The 11597-nt window shown below is 45.5% G+C and overlaps 1 protein-coding gene across 4 annotated transcripts in view; it reads left to right on the plus strand.

Moving 5' to 3' along the window:
- The first annotated feature begins 114 nt into the window (after positions 1–114).
- Positions 115–11597, plus strand: part of LOC123997620 (protein argonaute-3-like) — a 44455-nt gene continuing 32972 nt past the window's right edge. For 3 of the 4 annotated variants that reach the window (XM_046302043.1, XM_046302045.1, XM_046302046.1), the window contains exon 1: positions 115–959. In XM_046302043.1, coding sequence (XP_046157999.1) covers positions 941–959 — 19 coding nt within the window. In that variant the 5' untranslated portion in view covers positions 115–940. The remainder of the gene's footprint in view (positions 960–11597) is intronic. The other variant, XM_046302044.1, reaches the window with a different exon arrangement.

Below are 11597 nucleotides of genomic sequence, written 5' to 3' on the forward strand. Positions count from 1 at the left end.
CGCAATTAGCCGCGAGACGACCGTTAGATCCAAAAACGTATTTCTGCGCTTGAGCTTAGCTAGCTAACGTGATCGGGGATTTCTATTGGAGAAGCAGTTTCTGCCTATCTTCATACTGTACTGTCTTTGGGCGAAGTGCTTCATTCTGACGTTTGGCGTTTCCTATTGAGATAGAACACACCTCTTCCTGTCGGTGTCAGAGTAGTAACCTAACCATATTTAGTTGGTCAGAGCCCCACTGAGTTGAGCACAGAAAATCTGAAAATCTTAGTCATATCGGCGAATGCAACCGGGAGTTGACAGCCTAGAAACAGCGAGACTGGCCGCTGTTGGAGAGTGACATCAGTGGAAACAAGGCTGCACATCAAAACGGGTGCAAGCTGCCTATCGACAGCAGACTTTGAGTGATAAGTAGCTGTTCAATTGTCGGATGAGAATTCTAACTAGTAGTCGAAGATGGCTAGCTAGTTTATCGCCAAGCCTTAAACTCGATTTCTGCTGTACGTAAACCCGAATTTATCAGATTTTTATAACGCGAACTGGTAAGAAACTAAAGAGCCCAGTGAATCTGCAATTATGATATCTTGACAAGTGTCAGCTATGTTTTTCTCGATCCATTTGCTAATCTAGCTAGTTGCTAGCTAGTTTATCAGCGTCGTTGAAGCTCGAGCAAGTATCGCCGTGGCAGTGAAATCTGATTGGATACCTTGATCGTGTGAACAACTTGCAGACGCTGGGACACGGAAGACCCTCGTCCAAAGGGACTGGAACAGTGGCTCGTTTGACAGTGAGTGGAGAGGAGAACTCTGGGGAACCCGTAACTACTCGGCTGCATCGCCTGTGAGGCGTTGAACTGCCGATAAACCAGATTGAACCAAGCAAGAGTTCCTGACGTTTGACATCTGTGATCCGGGGAGTAAACCGGGCAGGGACCTCATGAATGGAAATCGGAACTACAGGTAACTAATTGGTTGTCATTGCTCTTATGCCAAAATTATCTACTAAATTGTTGCATATGATGTTTCCCAACACTTGACATTGCAACACAAGCAACCATTATCGATTTATCGGTATCGGTGTTAAACAAATCATAATACATATATATATATATATATAATAATAATAATAATAATGACAATTACAACAACACTTTTTTATGTTTTAATACATGAATAACATCTCTTTAGTCTCAAATAAATTAATCATGTTCAATTTGGTTTAAATAATGCAAAAATAGTGTTGGAGAAGAGTAAAAGTGCAATATGTGCCATGTAAAAAAAAGCTAACGTTTAAGTTCCTTGCTCAGAACATGAGAATATATGAAAGCTGGTGGTTCCTTTTAACATGAATCTTCAATATTCCCAGGTATGAAGTTTTACGTTGTAGCTTTTATAGGACTATTCATCTCTTTACCATTTGTATTTTTTAACATGATTTATTTATCTGTTATTTTACCAGATAAGTTGACTGAGAACACGTTCTCGTTTACAGCAACGACCTGGGGAATAGTAACAGGGGAGAGGAGGGGGATGAATGAGCCAATTATAAACTGGCGATTATTAGGTGACCGTGATGGCTTGAGGGCCAGATTTAGCAAGGACACCAGGGTTAACACCCCTACTCATACGATAAGTGCCATGGAATCTTTAATGACCTCAGAGAGTCAGGATACCCGTTTAATGTCCCATCCGAAAGACGGCACCCTACACAGAGCAGTGTCCCCAATCACTGCCCTGGGGCATTGGGATATTTTTTAGACCAGGGGAAAGAGTGCCTCCTGCTGGCCCTCCAACAACAATTCCAGCAGCGTCTGGTCTCCCATCCAGGGACTGACCAGGACCAACCCTGCTTAGCTTCAGAAGCAATTTCATAGACCTTTGACTATAGGATGTTCTTATAGGCATTTTAGGATTGCCAGCCTAATCTCGGGAGTTGATAGGCTTGAAGTCATAAACAGCGCTGTGCTTCAAGCATTGCTAAGAGCTGCTGGCAAACACTGTAAAGTGCTGTTTGAATGAATGCTTACGAGCCTGCTGCATTCTACCACCGCTCAGTCAGACTGCTCTGTCAAGTATCAAATCATAGACTTAATTATAATAAACACAGAAATACGAGCCTTGGGTCATTACTATGGTCTAATCAAGAAACTCTCGAAAACAAAACTTTTATTCTTTAAGTGAAATACGGAATCATTCTGTATTTTATCGAAGGGGTGGCAACCCTAAGTCTAAATATTGCTGTTACATTGCACAACCTTCAATGTTATGTCATAATTATGTAAAATTCCAGCAAATTAATTACGGTCTTTGTTAGGAATAAGTGGTCCTCACACAGTACTCAACGAGCCAGGCGACCCAAACTGCTGCATATACCTTGACTCTGAACGCAAGAGAAGTGACACAGTTTCAGGCACCGCATTGATTATATCCAATGCAGGACAAGCTAGTTAAACTAGTAATATCATCAACCATGTGTAGTTAACCACTGATTATGTTAAGATTGATTGTTTTTTTTATAAGGTAAGTTTAATGCTAGCTAGCAACTTACCTTGGCTGCTCGCTGCCTGCACTCACGTAACAGGTGGTCAGCCTGCCACACAGTCTCCTCGTGGATTGCAATATAATCGGCTTGCAAAAATGCAGATGACCGCTTATGAGAACTTGAAATCGGCCCTACTTAGTCGGCCATTCTGATTAATCGGTCAACATCTAATTGAAAGCAATGCTAATGCATGTAAATCCAGCCATTGTTGCTAAAAACACCTAGGTAAATTCATGAATGGCTACTGGCTACTATTTGTTTAACTGTAGCTAGGGGAGTTCCTCAACAGTTGTCTGTTGGCCATGTGTGAGTCACAGGTGAAATGTAATTCAATACATCCACAATGTGGGAGTACAGTGTCTTTGAAGTCTTGTAGTTAGGTTATTCATAAGTGGAGCAATGCTATGAAATGGAGATTTAACAAACGTTTTGTGGCATCACAGTTCACACTTCAGCCTTCGTGGGTATCTTCCTACTCGCGTCGTTTAATCGTTAGTCATAGAAAAGTCCACATGGTTATGCATGAGTCGTTCAGCACACGTGATTGGCGGCACCTTAATTGGGGAGAACGGGCTCGGGGTAGTATCAAACACATGGTCTCCAGCCATCTCCTGCCATTCCATTTGAGCTGTTCCGGACATCATTATGAGTCGTTCTCCCCTCCGCAGCCTCCTGTGGTTCAGCAACAGGATCGTCTTGTTTGTCACAGCAGACATGTGCCACACTGTTTATCAGAGCTCAGTAGGGCCCTATAAAAATCAGTTCCGGAACATGAGGACAAAATCCAGACATTAAAACGGAATTCAACAATATTCAAACGTGTGTTGAACGTATTAGAAAAGGTATTATTTTGCTCAAGTTAATCATAAGACATGAACAAAATGCTTCAGTGATTTGTGTTTTCCTTCAACTTTCTGAAACGGGAATTCCCCTGTGTGCCTTTAAAAAATAAAATAAATGTATCCCTTTATTTTACCAGGTAAGTTGACTCATAACACGTTGTCATTTACAGCAACGACCTGGGGAATAGTTACAGGGGAGAGGAGATGAATGAGCTAATTGTAAGCTGGGGATGATTAGGTGGCCATGATGAGGGCCAGATTGGGAATTTAACCAGGACGCCAGGGTTAACGCCACTACTCTTTTGTAAGTGCTATGGGATCTTCAGTGACGACAAAGAGTCCGTACACCCGTTATTAAAGTCCCATCTGAAAGACTGCACCCTACACAGAGCAAGGTCCCCAATCACTGCCCTTTAGACCAGAGGAAAGGGTGCCTCCTACTGGCCCTTCAACTGTCTCTAGCTGGTGCACACTTTGCATTAAAGGGTAACTACATCAACATTTCTTAGATTTTTCCCAGACTTCAAAAGTGGTCTCCTGATGTTTGAGCATTGTTATGGACCTCGAAAACAAACAAAAAATAACCATGTTCTATTAGAAAAGTTTGATTTTGATTTAATAGGGGCCTAGTTCAGGAGAGGCAAAGTTACTGACTAGTTTTCCTTATTCAAAGCATTTCATTTTGAATGGTAAGTTGGACTGCATGGTCATCTTTTCTCATGACTAGACTGCAAAACAGTGGTGATGTGTAGGCTAGGCCTGAATCAAAAGGGAAAGCATCCATAATAGAGGAGACCCTGTATAACCTAGATGGTAGCCTAGGTCAGACAGTTCCTTCTTGCCGTTTACAATGACAGGCAGGGAAACTGTTTTTTTACAGTTTGCTTTGTCTGTTGTCGTAACGGAAGCTTTCCACTTCTCCTGCAACGATACCCTAGCAGGTAGACCCAGTGAGTGACACCTGATACGGTCATGCCCCCCCCCCCCCCCCGGCAACTGACCTCCGAATCTCCTCAGGTTATAGTTTAAAAGGGGAATAACTGGGGATTCGACTGATAAGAAGCTCTCTTTGCTTTTCTGTTTCAAAACATTTTGCTACAGTGTGCCCATAAACAAATTCATTCCAATGGTAGTCTGGCATCATGCAAAGATTAGCTAGAGCTCATAGCATATGACTTGAGCTTTTAACCCTTAAAATCTCGTCCATCATACACGTTTGTATGGTATTCGAACGGCAACACATGATCATAAATCTTTGTTCGTATGAGGTTGGATATTACACTGAACAAAAATATAAACGAAACACGTAAAGTGTTGGTCCCGTGTTTCATGAGCTGAAAAAAATAACCCAGAGATCTTCCACATGCACAAAAAGCTAATTTCTCTCAAATGTTGTGCACAAATTTGTTTACATCCCTGTTAGTGAGCATTTCTCATTTGCCAAGATAATCCATCCACCTGATCGTTGTGTCATATCAAGAAGCTGATTAAACAGCATGATCATTACACAGGTGCACCTTGTGCTGGGGACAATAAAAGGCCACTCTCAAATGTGCAGCTGTGTCACAACACAATGCCACAGATGTCTCAAGTTGAGGGAGCGTGCAATTGGCATGCTGACTACAAGAATGTACACCAGAGCTGTTGCCATGGAATTGAATGTTAATTTCTCTTCCATAAGCCGCCTCAAGTCTTTTTAGAGAATGTGAGGCCGGTTGGATGTACTGCCACAAACGCAGCGGTTTGCTGATGTCAACAGAGTGCCCCATGGTGGCAGTGGAGTTATGATATGGGCAGCCAACGAACACAGTTGCATTTTTATCATGGCTATTTGAATGCACACAAATACTGTGACACTTTTTTTCCCTTTTTTTTTCTTCAAAAGTTCTATATTTTTGCCGTATAGTATTTTGCGTTAAGATTAGTTCTATTGTCAATTAGTTTTGGATGGGTAACCTGGCACGCTTGATAGTCCATGAGAAGTGCAGCTGCTTCCTGTTGTAATAGATACGCCCGTGACATACACAGCCTCATCCACACACACACACACATGTGTGGGGTTTACCAAAAGACAAAGTGACACCACACAGGCAGTACAGCCCCCCCCCCACTCTGTCCCCTTACACCTCAGGCTAGTTACCAACTATCAAGGGGGTCTTCTAGGTAAATGTGGTTGAGGTACTTAAAGTTTGTTAGCAGTAGCTAATTTTGAATGGGCATATATAGCAGTTCTGTCTTTCTGATTCACACTTTCCTTCTCCTTCCTCTTGTTCTTCCCGCTCTTTTTTTGTTTTGTTTCACTCAACCGCCACGCCCACCACCTTTCTTATCCTCCCTCCTTGATCTCTCGCTCTCTCTCCCTCTCTCTCCACTTTACTTGATGAAAAAAGGCGGGAATTCGAGATCCACCTTTTTTGATTTTCAGATCCTTGTCCAAAGCTAGCCCATTTGGGACACATTGCACCACTCACATTAGTATGATGTTGACGATCAGCTGGAATATTCACACACAGGCTAGACCTGAGTAGTTGGTATTCATTAGGCACCAACCAGAAGAAAACAGACAAACCGGGAGGGACAACCTGGAGTTTTCATATGACAAATACTAAATTTCTCTTTACCGTTGCAAGGCGTTTTTGTTTTGCGTGCCCTAATGAACACGAGCCTGTGTTCGTTAGGATCTTGCAGCCTGTGTCTCCATAGCCTAGAAAGGAATGTTATTTTTCACTTCTAACAAGTTTTAATTAAAACAGCCCATGCATTGGGTGCTAGATTGAGAAGCATCTGTCTGTGTCGACCTTCACATGTTGTGAGCGTGGCTAGAATTGAACTCGTGAGGGGGAGGGAGGGCGATAAATCAGCGGAAGAGAGAGTGGGAGAGCCAGAGAGAGTGGGAGAGCCAGAGAGAGTGGGAGAGCCAGAGAGAGTGGGAGAGCAGAGAGAGGGAGCCAGAGAGGGTGGGAGAGCCAGAGAGGGTGGGAGAGCCAGAGAGGGTGGGAGAGCCAGAGAGGGTGGGAGAGCCAGAGAGGGTGGGAGAGCCAGAGAGGGTGGGAGAGCCAGAGAGAGTGGGAGAGCCAGAGAGAGTGGGAGAGCCAGAGAGAGTGGGAGAGCCAGAGAGAGTGGGAGAGCCAGAGAGAGTGGGAGAGCCAGAGAGGGTGGGAGAGCCAGAGAGGGTGGGAGAGCCAGAGAGGGTGGGAGAGCCAGAGAGGGTGGGAGAGCCAGAGAGGGTGGGAGAGCCAGAGAGGGTGGGAGAGCCAGAGAGGGTGGGAGAGCCAGAGAGGGTGGGAGAGCCAGAGAGGGTGGGAGAGCCAGAGAGGGTGGGAGAGCCAGAGAGGGTGGGAGAGCCAGAGAGGGTGGGAGAGCCAGAGAGGGTGGGAGAGCCAGAGAGGGTGGGAGAGCCAGAGAGAGTGAATCACTGAGCCAGAGAGGGAGAGAGTGTGGGGATAGATGGAGAGGACTGACTGAGTCAGTAGGAGGGCCCAGTAGAAGTGGGCTGTGAGGCTGGGGGATGTCTGTTTTAGCTCAGTGGGATGAGGGGGAGGCCTGGATTGGGCACTTCTCTCCTTCCTGAGCTCTGTTTTGTGAGGACCATTTAGCCTAAATCTATAGGGGGAACACAAGTGGCACAGTGCGGGCGGGTGGGGGGGGGGGGGCTTCAGACAGGAAGAGAGGGACCCAGGGCTGATGTGAGGGGTGTCTTAAAGGGGTAACCAGCTTTGTTTTTGTGTGAGAAGACAGAGCCTGATGTTGAAAGTGAGAAATTACCCCAGAAAAGTAATCTTTTTGTGTGCTGTCTTGAAACAACGCATTTGATTGGCTGGCACTAGGATGTCTTTTTTTTTGTAACACTGACTGATTTCATTGAGATAAGCCTACAGAGGTCGCGTTTGAGTTCATAAATCTTCATCTTCATTTTTGTTGGAAATAGAGTGATCAGGGGCCTGCGACTGTAGTTTTCCTTCACAGAAAATGCTTTTGAGAAACACCATTCGTCAGAAAATGGCTTCATTTTCATAAGTGCATTGACGCATGGCCATTATATTTCTAATGTTGATCATGGAAAGAATGTAGCCAGCTAAGTTTTCAAATATTTAGCTAGATGTTCATCTTGCATTTTACCGGAGAAAATGAGCTAGACATCAGAGCACTGTCTGCTGATGGAATGCCCTTTCATGAATTCTCATCCGGGAGAAGTGCAACTGAAGCACAAAATGAGTCTTGATGCCGAGCAGAAATTACAATAAGAAGCATTTTAGATCTGTGTTTACAAACCGCAGCAAGATATTTGTTCTGCGTTTAATATATATTTTCTGTTACAAATACATCATTCTGGATTAATGCAACCCCTGGCCTAATGCCAGTCCATATCCCCCTCCCCTCCTAGTCCTAATCACAGAGTTGGAGGTCAATCACCACCACACCTGAAACCCCACCTCTTTAAGGAATACCTAGGATAGGATAAGTAATCCCTCTCACCCCCCCCCCCCCTTCAAGATTTAGATGCACTATTGTAAAGTGACCGTTCCACTGGATGTCTTAAGGTGAATGCACCAATTTGTAAGTCGCTCTGGATAAGAGCGTCTGCTAAATGACTTAAATCTAAATGTTCTCCCTCACCACTAAATGTGTTTTCATTGTGCCCTCTGCTTGTACCAAGTGGGTTGTTCTGACCAGGCTGGGCTTGCCCTGGTTTACACAGTGCTTCATTTAACATTCACCTGTGGAATCCTCAGCCAGGCTATCTCATTCACGTGTGTCTGTGTCCACTCTAGGTCCAGCCTGCCTTGCTTTCCCCCCCTGCCATCCATCCTCAGAGTACTTCATGTTGCCTCTCCCTCCTCGGTCTCCCTGTACAGCTTTGGCTTGTGTTTCGTTTGACACACATCAGTCCCTCCAAGCCCGCGGCGTTCTGTCCCTGTGCGTCCGTCCAGCCATGTTTGCCTGGGCCGCTGCCTGCTGTGACTGATGCCTTGTGCTCCACATCGGAGCGCTCGCCCTGTTCCCACAGCCCAGGCCTGTCCAGATTAGACATACAGCTGTGTGGGTCTGCCCTGCGTCTGTGTGAGTACGTTTGCAGCAAATCATTGTTGAAGGCAGCGGGAGTGAGGAAGGGAGAGCCCAGACTTGATGTGTATTGTTAACTAGGTAATGTTCATTAGTGCACACAGTTGCAATATGTTTTAAGAGTTTCTTGTTGGAGTTCATTGAGTTCAGGTAGCAGAATGCATCTCTGTCTGTTTTTGTCCATTCTGTGCCTACTGAACATGACCCCAGTCAGTGTGGGTATCCATTGCTTTTCAGGGATGTGGCAACTGGTTTCTCTCCTAGCCTTTAATAATATAGCCTAGTACTTTTTCACCTCAGAACGTTACCCAGTGTCCAATCTTTGAGTGTGGCAAGCTGAGGTCGCCTGAGATTGAATGCCGGCTTGCTCTTAAAAGACACTTAAATAAAATAAATGATGGAACCAACCTGGCAGAGTTTGTTGCTTTGTACCCATTTTGGCACATCCACTTCAGTTTGACTGAGAAATTGTCATAAGGTCAGTTCAGTGATGCCTCCTTATCTCTCCTCATACCCACTGACTTTTTCTTTCTAATATCAGGGGCATATTCATTAGGCACCAAACGGAGAAAGCAGTTATTTCTGTTTCTGACCATCTGACCTTGTCCAATAACGCTCTTTTTTTGTTTTCTGTGTTACGCCGTTTTCCTACGGTATGCCCTAACGAATACTACCCAGTTAGCTGCCTCTTTTTAGTTGGTGTCTGTACTGTAGTCCGTAACATGAAGGTCATAGGGTCAGGAAACAAAATGAGACAAAGCGTTGAAAGACTTGAGTACCTAGAATTTTTCTGTTTGGGAAAACACGTTTTCCCTTTACGAATCTTCTGACCGCAGTCTTTCAGAGCAAACACACGAGTGGTAGGTTTCCTTGAACCTGCTACCTCTCTCACCGCTAAATGACGCAGACCACAAGCCTTTGATTCCTCCACATGGGCTTTTGAGTAGGCCATCTGTCGTTGCCGGAAATCTTGTTATGTCTATGGGAAGGCCTACAGGTCATGGTATTCCAGGATAGGTGAGTACTAATTTTGGTGTGCAGTTTCGGCCTCAACTTTTTTGTTTTGTAGAGTTTGACATTTTTGGTTGATCCTTTGGTGTGTTTCTCAGGTCGAGTTCATTGGAGCAGTTCAGCTTCACGTGTGTGTGTGTGTGTGTGTGTGTGGGCACCCTTACAATTCTGCTTGTTTGTGTGTGTTCCTCTGAGACACTGGTCTCTCTCTGCTGTGTTGCTTGCATGGTACTGAACATTCCTTATATGGGCAGTGGGTGACCTGAGGACAGGGCCAGCTCGGGGCCACTGGGGCCGACAGTGTCAGAGAAACCTCAGACTAGAGTAGTCAGCTCCCCCCACTACGTAACTCCCTGCCCTGGCCCCTGACAGCCGCATCCCTCCAATGTTCCCCTCACTCTACAGTTCCCAGGGGCGTGCTTGTACTTGTTTTGTCTGAAAGGGGCTGAAATAGTTTAGACGGGGGGAGAATTGAGATACTAGGCCTTGTGTGTGCTTGAGAAGCATTCTGAATGATCAGTAACAGAGAAAATAGGCTAGCATGCCTTGGTGATTTTGCGACAAGGCTTTTTGCCATCTAGTTAAGTTCTGCACACAAGTGTGTTTTGAATCAATTTCTTTGAAAGTCTGACTCAGAAATAGGCAGGAGGGTCAGGTTTAATAACCGGAAGCGTGGAAATGTTGAGTCGTTTCTGCCACTTTTGTTGTTGTTTTTGCAGTGTTCTGAATTTCTGATCCTCTGTTTGTGGGTGTGTGTTATTCTTTTCTCTCTGGCCTTGGTGTTTCTTTGTCTCGCTCGCTGCATGGTGGGATGATGACGTTGCAGCTGCTTTCCTGTGTGTGTGGTTGTTCGTGCTTGCTTGCGTGTTTTCGTTAATGGCGTGTCAGACACCTGTGTGTGTAAGACAGCCTCAAATTGTATTTGTCACATGCACCGACTACAACCGGTGTAGACCTTAATGTGAAATGCTTACACACACATCAGGAGGACATGTATGCGCGCAAGGTCTTGTCAGAAGGTTGTGTTGGGGGGTGTGTACAAAAGAACATCAGGACTAGGAGGAAAGTGTCGTTTTACATTTTGAGAATGGCTGGCACAGTGTCCAGAGGCAGGACACTCCTCCTCCTGTGTTTCTCTCTCTCTCTGCGTTGGCCCAGTGACTCAAGCAGCGTGGAGCCTAATTCTACGAGATGTGTGCCTGAGCGGAATACCAGCCCTCCCTGCCCACTCCCCCAGCCATCCTACTCCTCCCTCTCCTCCTCCTTGGCTTACTCACCCCCACCGCAGCACAGGAAAAGCTCTGTTTGTGTGGCGGTATGTGTAAACTAGTCTCCCACCGGCCCCCTGGATAATTTCCATCACAAAGGGCTGGTGTGTGTCCGTGGGACAGCTTCGGCTGGAATTCCAGACATCTCTAACCATCCCCCTTTCTCTGCTGTCATTCGTGACCCACCGAGGTCTAGCCTTAGCCTACACCCAACCTGTATCTGTCACCCCTGTACCTACCCCTCATGGTCCACCAGGCGAGAGAAACAGAAGGGGAGACAACCATGAACGCTCCGGCTTCTGAAAGACAGCCCTAAACAAACCTCTTCACTCGTGCACCAATCCCATGAGCTGGCAGCACCTGAGAAACGGTTCTGTTATGTTTTTTTTATTCTCCCCCCTGCGCTGGGGCTCTGAATGAACTGACACCCACTCATGTATGCTCATCATGACTCAATAGGAGGTGAATCATTCATAGCACTGACACTCATTGATCAATGACACATTGGGGCAATTTGGTTTTGGTGGTGGAGAGTACCAGAGAGAGGCTGAGGGGGAAACTCCCATGGTTTACTTTCTGCCTGACTGAGAGATGGAAGTGTTGAATAGGGGTGATGAGGATATGTGTACTGAACAAAAATATGAACGCAACAATTACAGTTCATTTAAGGAAATCAGTTATTTGAAATCAATTCATTAGGCCCTAATCTATGGATTTCACGTGACTGGGCAGGAGTGCAGCCCTGCCAAGTCCATCTGAATTTTTCCCCACAAAAAGGGCTTTATTACAGACAGAAATACCCCTCGGTTTCAGCAACTGTCCATGTGGCTGGTTTCAGACGATCATGCAGGTGAAGAAGCTGGATGTGGAG

Source organism: Oncorhynchus gorbuscha, linkage group LG15 (assembly GCF_021184085.1).
Source record: "Oncorhynchus gorbuscha isolate QuinsamMale2020 ecotype Even-year linkage group LG15, OgorEven_v1.0, whole genome shotgun sequence".
Lineage (NCBI taxonomy): Eukaryota > Metazoa > Chordata > Actinopteri > Salmoniformes > Salmonidae > Oncorhynchus > Oncorhynchus gorbuscha.